General features: G+C 43.8%; 1 protein-coding gene and 1 long non-coding RNA gene across 6 annotated transcripts in view; one reads left to right on the plus strand and one right to left on the minus strand.

The window, feature by feature from the left end:
• Window positions 1–578: 578 nt before the first annotated feature.
• CAPN13 (calpain 13) overlaps window positions 579–16,451 on the minus strand; it is a 50,745-nt gene continuing 34,872 nt past the window's right edge. For 2 of the 4 annotated variants that reach the window (XM_064648029.1, XM_064648028.1), the window contains exons 14-22: window positions 15,702–15,764; window positions 14,605–14,662; window positions 13,980–14,047; window positions 12,329–12,397; window positions 11,158–11,236; window positions 8,259–8,375; window positions 5,259–5,314; window positions 4,198–4,243; window positions 583–2,308 (exon numbers count right to left, since the gene is read on the minus strand). In XM_064648029.1, the coding sequence (XP_064504099.1) occupies window positions 4,217–4,243; window positions 5,259–5,314; window positions 8,259–8,375; window positions 11,158–11,236; window positions 12,329–12,397; window positions 13,980–14,047; window positions 14,605–14,662; window positions 15,702–15,764 (537 nt within the window). In that variant the 3' untranslated portion in view covers window positions 583–2,308; window positions 4,198–4,216. Of the gene's footprint in view, window positions 2,309–4,197; window positions 4,244–5,258; window positions 5,315–8,258; window positions 8,376–11,157; window positions 11,237–12,328; window positions 12,398–13,979; window positions 14,048–14,604; window positions 14,663–15,701; window positions 15,765–16,451 lie in introns of all 4 variants that reach the window. The other 2 variants (XR_010428954.1, XM_064648030.1) reach the window with 2 other exon arrangements.
• LOC135410984 (uncharacterized) overlaps window positions 6,143–16,451 on the plus strand; it is a 51,336-nt gene continuing 41,027 nt past the window's right edge. For both annotated transcript variants that reach the window (XR_010428955.1, XR_010428956.1), the window contains exon 1: window positions 6,143–6,470. This is a non-coding gene — a long non-coding RNA (uncharacterized LOC135410984). The remainder of the gene's footprint in view (window positions 6,471–16,451) is intronic.

Genomic DNA, 16,451 nt, shown 5'->3' on the forward strand with positions numbered 1-16,451 from the left:
TGAATTGTTGCTTAATTAGCTTGGTTGGAGGTATAAATCAAGTGGAATACCAATTCTTCCAATGCCACAGACAGGCAGCCACGCTCAGCTTGACAGCAGTGAGTTATTACTCTCTGCCCCAGTGCAGGATCAGCACGCAGGCGCCAGCCCGCAAACAAAAAGGGGCTGCATGTTTGTCCCTGAGACCACTGGTGTGCACAGACCACAGAGGCCACACACGCCTGAGAGAAGGTTGGTGGGATGCAGGTGAAGGTGGGCTCTGGCTGGCAGTGTCTGCAGGGCACTGGCTGCAGAGGCTCTGTGCGCGGGCACACACGCGCGCCTTTGCATGGGAAGGGCATCATCCCCAGCGCCTGCTCACAGGGAGACAACTCCTGCATTGGTGATGTCTCTCACCTGGGATGTCTGGTGTCTGTGCTAGCCTTTTAATGAAGAAGAGACATTTCAGTCTCTGGCCAGACTAAGTTATGAGACAAGGATCTCTGTCTCATGACAAGCAGAATTACCTTCTGCAGAAAAGCAATTACGCATTGTAACAAAAGAAGTAATACATTGTCTGCAAATTAAGATTTTTAAGATTGATCTTAATAGCTTGGTATTTTTATAGATAGGACTTTCACACAACAAGAATGTATTTGAACCAGTTGACTTGAGCTGAATTTTTCAATTTTAACAGAGGTGACTTCCGTGTCAGCTTATTCCCAGCAGTTCTGAGCTGTTTTGAGCATCCCTGACCTCTGTGGTGGACATCATCCAGAAGTACTTCAAGATTTCTACTTACCTTTTTTGGATTCCCAGGCTAAACTAAACATGTATACTTATCTGAAATGGATCTACTGATATGCCTTTTTTAGCAAAGCATATTTTTTTTCCGTGGCCACATTTTTTATTCATCTTCTCTCTTTGCCAACAATTTCAGAGAACTTAATCACTGATTAATGATTTCAGGTGGGATGTGTAATCACATTTTCAAAGGAATCAGTTTGTTTAAAAGTTACTGAAAAATATTAGAATAGTCTCATTTTACTGATCTCACTTTCACTTCATTTTCAGTGGAAAAGTGGGTTCAGTGGCCCCTCTTGCACAGAGCTTAACATGCATGAGTAAAGCTCTCCAAGAGCATCACTGCTAAATGAGACAGTGATGCAGATTCACCTAATGATAACAAAGTCTCTTCTTTACCTTGTGATGTACTTATTGCTCCAGTGTGTAACATCTCACTGCCAAATGGGTAAATACGTTGTTAGTGTGCAGATGCCTCAATGGAAACTTGTACCAAGGGTCTGGGTGAGGCACAGTGTGAATTATATTGCCATGGCAACCCTGAATTTCTTTCATCCATTGACATTTGCATCCTTCTTTTTTGGCATTTTCACAGAGTCTTCAAAGATTAGTTTTTTCAATAGTTGATTAGAATAGATCACTAAATTTGCTGTTATCACCATGATAAAAAGGTATGAAAATGAAGTTCACTGTGGGCACAGAAAGGTTACAGTTATTTTGCAGATTTAAGTTAAATTCGTGAGCGTGAATTATGTCTGAAGAAGCTCTATATTTTTTAAAACATCAGGACAGAGGAAGAAAATGCGGTTCAGATAAACTTGTCTTTTCCCAGACAGTCCTGATATAGATGTTGGAAGTCAGGAAAAAACACTGAACAATCTGTTCAACATCTTTAATATGCCTCCTTATTGCTGTAGCAAATAAAATGGAATCCCTATAGATGAACTCAAATATGCTCAAGACTTTTTTTGAAAATAATTTATTCATTAAAAGTATAAATAAAATCAAAAATCTTCTGGTGTTATTTATGAGTTATGACTAATTTCTTTAATCTTTTTCTGGCATTTAGAAATGGCACACAAGCAAATTAAGAAATAATTCAAATAAAACTCTGTCTGAATTGTTTTTGTAACCTACACAATACACAGTCCTTCCACACAAAAGGCATGTTGTTATTCTTATTTGCAATTGGGTTAATGGAGCTGTTCCTGACTTCTGTGCAGGTTCTCCTGATCAGGAGAACCAGCCGTACTATTTACGGGAAGAGGAGAGGAGATTGCTTGCCCAGACCACTAAATACTACCAGCTTGCCTAGAGATCACTCTCATTAGCTCCTCTTCTCTCTCCAATGCAACTCCAGTTTGCCTGAAAAGGACTCTTTATCCCAACATCTGAGTACTATCCAGTGTAACCAACCAAATTGCCCATGGCTTCACTCCTTCGCAGTGGTTTTTCAAGAACCCCATGGATGGCTTTTGTATGGGATGGCCTTGGGCAGTGTTCTACAAAGGAGCAGAGAAGCCACCTAAAACAGAGGTAAAAACACTCACTCAAAACACAGACAGCTTCGGGTCAGTCTTTAGGAATCACTAATGAGAATATTTTTTCCAAGGGAATTTTTTCAGCGGACGTCAAGCGTGTTTTTCCACATCACTCATAGTTCATTAGGCTCTAGTTTAAACAGTCTCAGTCCTCCAAGGGGTCGTGTGCCATGACTGCCCAGTCTCTGGCTGCAAGTGTCTGCTAAATTGCTCAAGTGAACTGCTTACAAACACCCTACAGGCAGGATTTCATTCCAAACCGGTAAGTGAAAATTATGATTAATTATATATTCCCAGAAGTTATGATCAGTTTATGAATGATTCATGAAAGGGAAAAAAAAAGAAGACTAAATGCACTATGAATATAATTTGCAAGTAACAATTTAAGCAACTTCATCTCCAAAAGTGAAGTCCTTCTAGCCTCATATTTACCTAATGATAGTCTGCACTGCAAGTGCTGCATTGTGAATATTCTGTTTCCACACATCAACACATCAAAATGCAGGTTTGCACTGTCCAAAGCTCTCCAAATGCAGAGGGCAAACTTTTTGAACAAACAACTGTGTGCAAACAGAGATCAGAAGGTGAAAGCATCACAGTGTTGAGTGATAAAGCCCAGCTCCTGCTGCAGATGGACCCACTGGATGTAACTAGGAGACAAGATAGAAGAGCAGTTGGGCAAGAACGCTGTCCTGGAGCCAAGGGTGAAAGACATGGAGACATGCCTGCTTTGGGCCTGAACCTGCCATGCTTTCTCCCTGGGGGAGTGTAATTTACACCCTAGTTATACATTTCCCCTTACAACTTCTCACCAAAGCTGGCATCCAGTGTCAACTGCCTTCAGAAATAGGGTGTGAAACACCAGAGATGCTGTTCATGTATTATTTATTATTGTAATTCCTGTCTATCGGAAGGCTCATCTGAATGCATTTCCTGGATTTCAATAGATGTCCTGGGTTTGGTTTGGGGTTTTTTTTTGTGGGGGTTTTGAGTTTTTTCACTCCATTTTTGAACCGGCTTGATAAGGAATGTGTGTGACTTTGCCCAAGGATGCTCCATGAATTCCTGGGGTCAACAATGGCAGGAGGCTACTGGCTCTGCACTGCACATTTTCTCTAATTTCTTCCCTGTTTGCTCCTCAGTGACAAATGTCTGGGACCAGCACTAACACTTTAACCAGTGCAACTGCGAACAGTTACATCCCAGAGGGTCAGTAGAGGCACGATGGCTGAGATGGTTTATGGATGTATAAACAGAGCACGTTTTGCAGGAAAAGGCAGAATCCTTCATGAAAACTAAGTAGCAAAATTGGAAAGTCCAGGTAAACTTCAGAGGAAAAAAGCCCCTCTCTAGGCCTGACATGCAGGGACCAAACATGAAGTGAAGCACAAGATGGGGACTGTTGTTCAAAGGTAAACTAAATCACATAATTCAGTTAAAAGTGTGGAATCACACTGACTAAGAAATCTAAGTAACTTCACATACCCACCCTCTACTTGACTTTACATTTGCTGCAGCTATGTAAGATATGCAGGGCTAATTGTACCTCTCAGAAGAAGACAAAAAAAAAAGAAGTTCTGCTTGCTGATCTGTTGAAAATCTATTACCTCAGGTGGGAACCAGGGGCAAGTGGCTAGCTGAGCCATTGGTGTCTGTGTAACTGATAAGGCAATCACCAATTCCCTAGAAAAAATAGCTCTAAATCCAAATCCCTTGGCAGCCCCTCTCCAGCCCTGCTCATGCCACAGCTCTCATCTTTCTCTAATATAATCCCAGGGTGAGCTTTCTGTAAGGCCCCTACTCACATTCCCTGTGTCCACTGTAAGGGCACCCACCCCCTCTTCTCAGTTTGTATAGTACTGAGATTTCTTACCATGAGCTCTGACATTCCTTTAGGTGTACATGACAAGAGTCAGCCACTGCAAAAAGGACAAGAAAAGATACATTTAGATAGTGGTTACACTGAGTCTTCAGACGTGTCTTGGTGCCTTCAGGCTCTGACCCAATGACTATGGTCCTTTTGTCCTGCACAGGACAGTTAAGGAGTTTTGGAATTGCCTTTTCCCCTTATTACAATTCAGACCCAGAAACACTTTCCATATGTTGCTTTCCATGATAAATTATTGCAGCAGCTGCAGCAGGAGCAATTGCTTGGAAAGGACGGTACCTGCCTGATTGCAAGTGGAAAGGACAGCAACCTCTGGGAATCTGCTTATCCTACAGACTACCCTAAAAAACAGGTTCAGGTCTTCTGCTTGCAAACTGTGCTCTGCCCCTGGTGCAAAATAGATTTAATGAACTGTGAGCTACTGCACTAACCACAGAGTGTAAACAGGAGCTGGCAAGATCGTAAAAGGTTTTTTAAAAAAATCTTTTTAAACACTAAGTTGTCAAATAACAGTCCCCAGACTGATAAAATGCAGCACTCAGGCATATCACTATGGAGCACAGCAGGATTTTTGCTTCAGACTAACTGATAAAAAGCTTGATGTATCCCCATTCAGCTTGCTATCCTTCAGGCTGTGCTTTTAAGACAAACAGCAGCAGCAAACATTTGTCTGCTATTTCTTTCTTAAAACCAAGATGTTTTGCAATTCAGGATTAACAGATGGGGCAGTAAGAAATGAGGGCATGGATTTTATTATTTTTTTTGTCACTTCCTCAAAGTCACTTTGAGCAATGTTTCCAGCAATGACAGGCTGGCATCAGTAAAGGAAGCCTCTGGGCTTTGGCCATGCATGGCCACTCCTGAGCTGTGCTTGCCCTCGCGAGGCTTTGTGACTGGGGCCAGGGAACCCCAGGGAAATATCTCCACATATTATGCACCTCCTGCCAGGCAAAACATTCACCACTGGTGAATGTTTGGTGTCAGAGGCAAAAGCCCTCTGGAGGGGAGGGGAAAGGAGGGGAGGAGGGGAGAGGGAGCATTCTTACCTCCATTGCCGTCATCGACATTTTTGATCCGCCCTCTGCTAAGTTTTGAAATGCATCTAAGGGCAGTACAAAGAAAATCTTATTTCATGACGAGGAAGCAGGAATGCAAAGCAGACATAAGGCAGTGGCAGCTGAGGAGCAGAGCTGCAATCCCTGTTCTGGGATGCTCTGCCTGGCTCAGGTGCCTACCCACACTGTCCTGCCTGGCCAAATCTCATTTCTGTGCTTGGTACCCCCTCTGCCTTGGCCCTGGGGTCACAGCCTGGGAAGGCATCCCAATTTCAGGGCTGGAATTTGGAAGAAGTGTAGGGACAGGGAGTGCTCAATGTGGCTGCTTTCATCTCCTCTCATAATTTGTTTCGATTGTTTTCCTGCCTGAAGACTGACAGTAGAATGGTGAACTAATGAAACACATCTTCCCACAGGGAAACTTTCTGTTGGTCCTTTTCCATCCTCCCTGGCAGTGAGTGATCACAGTGTGCCCTAAAGAAAGTGATTCTCTTGAAGTCATTAGTATGCCTTGCAAGCTTTTTCCAGGGAATATAAATGCAGATGCTGCTGTTATTCAGCTAGAGTTTGAAATTAACATTGCTGAAAGTTTTTTGACTGAACACTTTGCCATCAGAAAATTTAAATCCATTCGAATATTGATATTCTATGTGCACATTTATATTGCAATTTGTCTAGGAGAAACCTTCAAACCCAAGTGTTTGGATAAACTCGAACCACACCACTTTGAGGTTTTTTTATTTATTTTGAAATTACTTTTCTCCTAGAAATGTGCTGTTATAAACAGTAATAAAAAGTTGAAACAAATTTAAGTCTGTCTATCCTTGAATGACATGTTTCTCCAGGAGCCTGTTTCCCAGCCTGAATGAAAAGGACTTGTAATATCATGCATGTTTTGGAACCTGCCCAGCCTTAGAAAAAAGTACAAGGCTGCTGGGAGAGGGTAGGAACAGGGTACAAAGGCTCATTGCTCCTCTGCCCCTTAGGAAGCAACCAGAGCTATTCATATGGTCCAGAGTGAAGAGGAAAGCTAACACAGTGAAACACATCCAGCCTACACTGCTCTGAAGAAAGGCATAGAACAAGGAAATCCCCATATTGCACTCCATCCCTTGACAAGGTTGTATTTGCAGGGCTAGGTTTGCACCCAGCAATCTTTTTAGGAAAAAATGGCAGCGCTGAAATTACCTCCTCTGGGCAGAGGTAAGTGCCTCTTTACTGCTTCATTAACTCCAGTTAAATAGAATTTGCAAAGGAGCTGCTGCTTTTGGTTTGGGTCTCATCTCTGGCTATCTTGAAAGGATGAGTAATGATTTAATGGGACAGATTTTGTCTTCCCTGCTGCATTCACATCATCATAAAGGTTTACTGCCTTTTATTCCCACTTGGCACCCTTATCCTCTCCTGTAACTGACTTATTCACAATGATTTGAAAAGTCTGAGAAATGTATTCCATGTTAAACCCTCTGTAAAATGATAACTGAAAGAGTTGAGAGCATTTTAAGATTCTCATTATAAATAGCAATGAAACTTTTAGAGGATGTAGATGTTTTGTCTTTATATTCGCACTTACAATGTAAGAGGATCCTTTTTAGATGAAAAAAAATACCATGGTACTAATTTAGGCATAAGAACTTTCATCTACTGCAAGTGACATGTATAATAACAAAAAAATGAGTGTTTACAAGCTATCTTCTTCTTCTTCTTTTTTTTTTTTTTAATGAAAGCATTAAAATCAGGACATGCTCTGACTTTCTGAGCTGCTTCTGCTGTACTCCCTTGAAATGGGATTTTAGGCAGTGTCATCCGAGCGGATCTGCTGACCACTATTGGCCCATTAAACACAAGTGGCAAAAACACATGGGACAAAATGAACACTCATTTCCATGCACTGTTGAAACCCTGTTCATTTCAAAGATGAGATAAATTGCTGTAATGATGTTCTAGCACCAGGGTCACAATTGCTCGCTTTGTTTAACTACCAGTATTTCCAGTCAAAACACTTATTATTAGAGTAGCAAAAATTATGCTTTCGTAAAACAGAATTGCATTCACATTTAAGCAAAGGCTTATTTATTCCTCCTTGCAACTGCCAGACAATAGCTGGATGCAACACAGAGCATGGGTTCGTTATCCACTGAGAAAGATCTCAGACCTTCTCCTTACCAGAAAACTGAGAGAACTTCACTGAAGTTGGTGGGAAACATATATCTCTCTAGTTTAAAAAAGAAAAAAAGGCCCCTCCCTAGCTGTAATTCAGACTTCTCTGTGTTTTAACAGAAAGAGAAAACTGCCTTCCACTTGAGATGAGGCACTTCACTCCTGTTCACTGAGCATCACTGAAGGCAATGTCCTCTCAGTGGTACCAGCAATGCTTCACACCACCCTGGAGGAAGCTCTGCTGTGGACCATGATGCTCAAGCTTCTGTGGAAGAGCACCAGCACAGGACACATCTTGTTTTTGGAAAAGAAGTCTTATTGCATAGGGGCTTTAAGGACAAGCCTGCAGGGGCCAGGTTAAATTCTTGCAGCAGAAAAAGACTGACAGCTGAAGAAGCTTTGGATATACATTGTCATTGCTCCTCAGCAGGGAAAAGCACAGGGCATCTGAGTGTCACTGCAGCCCACAGGCACTCAATGAGCTCTGATGGGAATCTGGGGGCCCACCTTCCTTCTGGCCTCTGTCAGTGAGGGCATATCACTGGATTCCCAGCTGCTGCTTTCTCTCAACACTAAACTGCCCTCTACCCGCTGGTTGCTCTTGTGGGCAGGAGACAAATCTGGCTTTTGACAAACAGGCTGCCCCAAGGGATTCCTGGACCATACCTGGACTTTGGGCAAGTCTGTTACTTCCAAACTATGCTGTTAGACATGTATTATCACGTGTAGTGTCGTGTCCCTTCCCTCCTGCTGCTGCCCTCCATCTGGCTTTGCAAACTCCCCTGCTGCCACGTCCCCTGCCTGTGCCCAGGCCCCGGTGCTGAGACTCACAGGTCATGGTTTCGAGGCGCATCATGCAGCACACAAAGTCAGAGAAGCCAATTCTCCCCTCGGCATCGCCGTAGCGCAAGAGCAGCAGACGCAGGAGCTGGTCGTTAGTGGCCAGGCCTGTGGAGGGAATAGGAATGACAGCACTGGAAAGACACTGCAAGATGATGGATGGGCTCTGATGGCCTTGTGCACCCTGCAAAGAAGCTGGGGCTCTCCCTCAGCCCCCCACCTTGTCATGCCAGCTCTCTGCACCCCTGGACAGCAGCCTGTCTTTCCACAGTTTTGTGCCTAAGAGTCACAGTAGGGTAATGGAAAATCAAAGTTGTCTTACTCACTTTCTCAGATCGTGGCTTAAGTCAGCAAGCAGGAAACACTGAGCTAACTAATCTAGTATTATCTTGCTTTGCCTTTTTAGCTTTTATTTTCTGTAAGAAAGGGTGGTTTTCTTTGGCTCATAGCTGTTAAAGTCTGAGTGAAGCATTTACAATAGCACTGGCACTTTCTGCTAAACAGGGAGATGCCGCATGCTCATGCTATTATGCAGTACAGCATGCCTGGGATTCTTAATTTTTACATTTTCTCTTCTATTAGAAAATGGCAAAGAGTGCATTTCTTTTTTATTAGCTGATTATTCAGTATTTGTGTCACAGTCTGTTTGGATGGAAATTGGTATTCAATTGAGTGAACAAAAATTGCCTTTTAGAATGATTCTTTTATTAGTTAAATAAAGCTACCCTAAATGTACTGGCTATATAAGAGGAATGATTTAAATATATTTTGCACTAAAAGCTGATTTGCGAAACAAAAGGGAAATTTTCTGCACAGAGCTGGACTGATAGCTTTGGTTTAATGCCTTCTCTGAGACTTCAGAAAAGTCTCATTTGCTCACTCCCAGTTTTAGTGGCTCAGCTGGATGAGAAGTAACTTTCCTGGCTTTTCAACCAGCTCTAAACTTTTCAGTTTTAAATGAACTCATCGTGGAGCTAAATTAGTTGAACAAGCAGAAATAAAAGAAATAGCTTCTCTACACCTGTGTAGGGAGAGATAGAGCTGATGGAGGTGGTTTAGTACCACCACTGGCAAACTCTAGTTGCATGAGCCTAGGTGGAGGTCTCCAGCAGGAAGCAGATACACGAAGCTGAATATTTAAAGAATCTAAACACATTTGGGCTTAAGATACATTTCAAATTAAGGTAAACCTGATTTTAGATTCTTTTCTCAGGAGAAAAAGTTAGTAATTAAAAATAAATCTATTTAATGAAATGTCTGGTTTTATTCTGTTTTTTAACCATTGCCAAGAACCACTGAGGCAGTAAGTAATGAATTCTATCTATTTTTAACCTTTTGAAGAGAGTGGGAATTCAATCAAGCTCTCTCTGGAGAGCAGATTCCAGCAAACATTGTAGTGCTGCCTATGAGATGCTATAATCACGTCTTACACTAGTAAAACACCAACAATTTGTCCTGGTCAGTCTGGGATATAATTGCTCTGAAATCTGCACACCTGGCAACGTCTCTCAATTAACCTCATCAACAAGTCCTCTCTGTTCCCAAGACAGATATGTGCAGCTCCTTATTTAAAAGGCTACTCCCCGCTCTGCTTTTAGCCAAGCTTTAAAATACAGATTTAGTTTCCCTATTTTTAAAAGTTATTTTGATGCATTTACTATAGTCAGTGAGGAGTGTGTAAATACATCAGGCCAGTGCCCCTGCATTTCAGGGCAGCAATGCTGTTATTACAGCTGGCCTGCTTTACTCTGCCCCATCCTTATCATGCTTGGAAGCATTAGCAAAACAGTGAAAATTACACACACACTTCAGTGTTTTGCTGGGAAAAGCACCAAACACTTCAGGGAACAGCTGGCAAAGAACTGTATTTAGATACATTAACACTATTCCCAGAGGCAGCACCAAGCTCCCAAACACCTTCTGGGGTCAGCTGCTCCTTCCTGCTTAAAAGCCAGGACTGGGATCATCCTTTTGCCAAGCCAGATTCAAATGTAGCTGTCTGGCTCAGAAGACAGCAATAATGAGCTTATAATTTTCTTCTTCTTCCCCACTCAAAACTGCCAAATATGTATTGAATTTGCCATTTAATAGTGTCTTTTTATCTCTTCAAATAGCTGCACTGCTTTGGCTGACAGGACTTCTCAATGTACAGTTTTTCTCCCAGTTTTACACTTTAGCATCTTTCTTACAGAATGGACCTGGCAGCTTCTCCTTTGACATTTGGCAAGTCAGTGCTGCACTCCTCAGGCACATGCTAATACTCTGCCCACCTCTCAGCCACAAATAATTTACATATAACATTCCCCGAGCTGCTGTGTTCCATGGATAGCAATCCTGCACCAGCTTCCTCCTGGGGACAACATCCCTCCAAGCTCAAAGAAGCCAAATGGGAACTTCTCTAATAAGAGGATTGCTGTGTCAGAGATGCATTTCATACACAAAGTCACCAGAGGGACGACCCAGCTAAACTGCTTCACTCATGTAACAGCATCCCCTGCACTCACTGCAAGTTTCAGCACTCAGTAGCCAACAGAGGTCAGTGCAAACTAAATAAATGCCTGTCACTGTGATTTTCCTTCTAGACTTAGTCACTGCCATGGAGAGAAACTGCAGGAATTGGGGCAAGTGCAAGCATCCACTGTTCCTTGCTCCTTTCACCCATGACCTAGAGAGACTATAGATAACCTAGTCTGGCCAATGCTGCACTTCTCTGCATCTCTGCTGGCTCCTCAACACAGACCTCTGGGCAGAGCTGTGATCTAACTGGCACCTCTGTGAAATCCAAACCACTTTCTCCCTGAATCTCTTTTTTCTTTCCTCTTTCTTTTTCATCCTTTCCTTCACTGGCACAGGGACGAGAAAGGGAGCTGTTCAACACCTACGGGTGTACCTGCTGTATGTATCGCACCCTTCAGTTCAGCAGCATCAAGAAATCCAGAATGGTTTCTGTCTTCCTTCCTGAAGATATCCTAAAAAACAGTGTAAAGGCAGAATTCAAGCCCTTAACACCATTACCCAAATTTACTACCACACTTAATTATGTATGCTTTTCTTCCTTCATAAATAGGCTGCAAGGAAGTTTAACAGATGAGATGGAGTGGCCATGACACGGGAGACCCATTTCCAGAAGTCTCTGACAGAAAGTTACTTTGTAAGAAACCCCACAGTTTTGTGCAGGTGGAAGCCTTTTTCCTCACTCTCCCTGTCTTATGTGTGCAAGCAAGCAATGGGGATACTCAACTTCACTGACAAAAAAGCATTGTCCATAACATGTGAAATAAGCCAGGAGTCCCTGAGTCCCAGAATGGTGTGGGGTCATCTTTTCTAACACACGACAAGCCACACTTGATGTGCTGCCAGTGGGAGGAGCGCTGTTGCTAGATGGGGAACTGGCACCCCATGTCCAAAGAGGCTCAGATTATCTCAAGAGGGATGAAACAATTAGAGCCCAACTCAGGCTTCAGGAAACCTTCCTGTCCTGCACCAAGACTGAAAGAGAAGGACCTGACACAGAGAAGCTGCCATGCATGTCCCGACTGGGAATTTAGGTGGGACCCTAAATACCGTGCTACTGTTTTCACTGCTTCCAGACCTAATGTTTATCCCGGAGCAGAGACATTTTTCCCAGACAGGCTTTCATTGGATCCTACACATTTTTACTAGGAACTTCAGCACTGAGGAAGTGACATTTTTCAGGTGACTCTGTTCAAGAACTCGTTTCAGCTTAGAAAGCTTTTTTTAAAAAAATACCAGTGGTGGCACAGACACAAAGATTTCCATCAAATTCTGAGCCTAATTGGGCTTCCTATCTTCATCCAGATTTCCCTCAATATTCTCTGTGCTAGAAAAGCCTCGACTGCTCATTTGGAGCACTTTACACACACCACTGCTTCCTGAGCTCTCAACCTTTGCGTGAGAGGATGGAACTCTGACCCACTAAGCAAGCAACCTTTGTAACGCTCCCCCCCGCAGTGCTTTGATATCACAGAGCATCTGCTCCCCGCTGATGAAAAGCCCTAGGGTACAGTATCCGCGGAGAAGAGAGAGCAGCCCCCGCATACCATGTACTTAGTGAGACTTCGCCAGAGGCTCCCGAACTCCTGCAGCGTGAGTCGTCCGTTCGAGTTGAGCTGTGCATTTAGTTAAGAATCGAGCAGTTAATGAGAGCTAAACCTGGCTGTCTTTGTTCCCGAGGATGCTGCCTTCACATAAAGACATAAGATGCAGCCTCCTCGGTCTGTTGAGAAAGCCAAAAGCTTTTCTGCTCTCAATTATGCTTAAAGTTAAATTCACCGTCTTTGACACATCGTACAGCTGCTCATATCTGTGCTCACAAACAACAAAAGGGTTCTATTTATATAGTGCCTTTAACCACAAAGCAACCTGCAGTGACATTTAGTCACGGAGCACGGATGCCCCTGTGAATGAACATGGCCCTGTGGTCTTGCCTCTGTGCAGGAGGCTTCACATTATCAGCTCTGGCTGGATCCTCCTGGAGGAACAGGCACTGATGGAGTAAGAGGTGAGGAGACAATCCTGATGCCTTCTGTCAGAAGGCAGAAACAGCCTTTGAGCCATAGGAGCCCAGGAACGTCAGCAGACATCCTGCAGGGATGCATGAAGGACCGTGTCAGTGGAACTGCACCCCTCCATACTCCATCCAGGAGTCCTCGGCAGACACGAAGCACCCCACCTAATGCAGCTGGAATGGTGAAAACTCCCTGAAAGCAAAACTCATCACCAGTGAAATATGAGGAGGCAAGTGCCACTGCCATGAAACCTGAGAGAAAAAAACTGATCCTGACTTTGCAGGCCAGGATAAGTCACACTGTACATGGGTTGTATGCAGCCCAGACTATGAAAAGTCCATCCTGAATTAAAGCAGAGCAGTGGCTTTGTCAGCTCCTTGCATGTGCCATGCATTCACAGAGCCCACTTATCCCAGGATGGGCTTTGGAAAGGGAGAAAAGTCTCTTTTGCTGGCTAGGCACAGAAAGCATGAAAGAGAGAGGGACTTCTGGTCATTTTTATTCATTTTGTGGCAGTTGTAAAGGTCTGAAAATGTTTCAAAGTTATTTCAAGGCATGGAGGAAAAGAGACAGTGAGCAAACAAGGGGGAGAAAACACACAGGGAAGAATGTATGTTTTCATTACAGAGCCCTCTTGTTCTACAGCAGCCAGAAATGTATTTCTTGTGTTGTCTTGTTAACAGCAAAAAGACTCTGTGATCCATCTAAATAGGAAAGATACACTGGAAAGGCTGAATGGCCTGCCAGGCAAGTGTCTGTGATTCAGTGGTGACACTGCTTCTGCCCCTGACACCAGCTTTGCTGGCAGTGCTGGCAGCCTGCTCAAGTGCCACCACAGGCCAGAGTGGTGCAGCTGGGATGGGAGAGCAAAGCTGTGTCTAAGCTCTGTGCTGACTCTTGTCTCAGGCTCTGCCTGAGGGCAAACCTTAGCCAAGCCCCAGGCCCTGCAGAAGGGAAAATGAGAGCCAAGAGTTGGCTTTAGAAGACCCTCACCTTTCACCAGACACACCAGAGCCAGGGCATGCACAGCAAAGTCCTGCATAGACTCTGGGACAGTTATTTATTGAGGATTGTGGCTAATTGCACACTTGCAGGTTCTCACATGGGGATGCTCAGCTCACCCATAACTCAAGGCAAGGATAGGCAGCACTGGGGAAGTTTATTGCTTCTGCTGAAAGGATACATCCATCAGAGCTAAAATGCCTCTGCATGAATCGAAGCTGAATTTTCCTCCCAGGCTGGTCATTTCATCTGCAAGGATTGACAAAACAGAAGGAATTAGAGAGAACGAGGGGTGTGACTGGCATCAGGACACCGTTCAGTGGGAAGGAGGACACCAGTCTGAAGGCTCACACAGCTGAAAAGCCCCACATCTGGCTCAGATTCTCAAACAGTAGCAAGGGCTCTGTGCCAAGCTGAGCTCTACTGAGGGACTCTGACACGTCTCAGACATCTCTACTGCTCCCTTCCCCAAGGATAGTTGCTCTGCTCAGGTTCACAGTCTCTGCCCACCTACCTGCCCTGATGGAAACTCTTCCCTCTTGAAAAAAGGGAAAGGGAAATGTCTGTGATAAGAAAGTCCACTTATGCTGCGCTAACAAGTCCTAAGAGCGCTTTGAGCCTTGTGCATGGCTGAGCTGGTTCAAGCCCTCGGGCTGTGCCCATCTCGTGTTTGATCCAACAGCGCAATAAGCCACAATGAGGATTTTTTGAGGACTATCAGGACACCACTAAATCCTCTGTCTAATTTACACTAGTCTCAGGATAAGGAAGCACCAAAGACATCAGCAGGGTTGTAAAAGCTTTACCTTGCAGGATCACTTCATTAAGCAGTTGTTGCAGCTGCGAGGCATCAACAGCTGAGCCCTAATGCAGAATAAAATGCAAAGAGAGGTCTGTGAGCATAAAGCTGTCTTCCGTGTCACTTTTGCCCAAAACTCCTTTTCTCATGCTCTGTGGCAACCAAGAAGAACCTCTGCTTATATATCAGAGGAGCATCAGCACCCCCCTCAGGAGCATAATAAAGCCCTCCACAGTGCTGGGCAAATCTTCATCCTCCCCTACAGGAGTCTGCAGGGCAGTTACAGGCACTGCCTTCACCATGGGGTATTTTCAGCAGTGATGGGGCCACCTACTGACTTCACCAGCCCCTAGCTAGGGACTTGTCGATGGGCAGGCACAGCAGGCAGCTGTGTGAGTGGACTGGGAGCACAGGCACTGCTGCCTGCTTCCCTCAGAGCTGTCCATCAGCAAACCTGGCTGCCTCCCTCCTGAGACACCCCTGGGGCACCCAGTGTGGCAGGTCATGTTCATTTTCACCTTCATGCACTGATATAACTATTAACAGCAAGAGGTCCATTGTGCAGAGACTTTTAACAGTGATTTTTTTCCTCTTGAGTAAGTCAAGGAGTTCTTTATAGCAGTTTATTAAACCATTAAAAGCTTCTCCTGTGAACACAGAGCTTGGCTCTGAAAGAGCAGGAATCAATTACTCAAACGCTGACTGATGTCTGGTTTCCAAGTGCTGAGAAGGCAAATGGAAAATGATGCTGATGAGAGGGGGGGAATACCCAAGACTTTCTAATTGCTTTCAGCAAATAAACAAACCAGAGCCAAAAAAAAAAGTACACATGCAAGCCCATCACCAGAGCAACTACAAATCTCTGATATTCGACTGATATATGGCACTAGCCAATCTATCCCAGCTGAATGTCCCATTTTTCTGTGGGTTTTGGCAAGTCAATCAATACTGTTTTCAGGGTGTCCACTTGAGGATCAAGCTACATTTAAAAAAACAAATTTAGACGGATTTGTATCAACATCATAGTTCAGTTTTTCTTTTTGCAAGTCCACATGTCTTTATTTATTTATTTATTTATTCAGCAAGAAGTTTTAGATAGGATACCTGCTTAGCGTATCTTAGGAAAAGAGCCTTATATGAGCTGTCCTGGTTCTGTGTCGGTACATCCTGCATCAAAGACAAAGTACAGACATAAATAATTCAGTTACAAAACAACTGGAGGGAAAAGTCTGCCAATCCAAACAGCACTCAAGAGGAACAGGGAATGTACAGTACAAGCTGAGTTTTAACATCCCAAAAGTGAAGTGGGCTAGGAGTGAGGAACAGCTACTGCAATGAAGGAAGAGGCATAGTTTGGGTGTTAGCATTTAGTGCAACTAGAAAGGAGCAGCTCAAGGCCTAAGGAAGATGACAGATCACATCCAGGGTGGAATTTAACAAGCCAATACATGAATAAAGAGATAAAAAGCCTGATCCTTACTGATGGCCCCTAGTTGGTATCACTGGCTCAGGGCATGTGAAGATTCATGTGAACAAAGAAAACAGAACAGGAGTTGACTTTTCCTTTCTCCTGTACCTTCTCAGTCCCAAGGCAAGCTTGACTTTACCTGAACAATTGCAATTCAATGGTTAAGTGATTTTTTTCAACTTTCCATTGAGAAGATCCACCAAGCACTAAGGGGAACTTGACATTATACAAAGTTTTCCAAAAAAATCTAAGCCCAAGGCCTAATGCCTTCAGCTCTGTGCAAGATAATTCACACCAGTGAAGCCCAAACACCTGAACAAGAGCAGAAAGTGTGGGTACCATAATTCATCAAAGTCTAAACATTGGCTGAGGACAACAGCCAAGTA

The sequence above is a fragment of the Pseudopipra pipra genome, chromosome 3 (genome assembly GCF_036250125.1).
Source record: "Pseudopipra pipra isolate bDixPip1 chromosome 3, bDixPip1.hap1, whole genome shotgun sequence".
In the NCBI taxonomy this organism is placed as follows: Eukaryota; Metazoa; Chordata; class Aves; order Passeriformes; family Pipridae; genus Pseudopipra; species Pseudopipra pipra.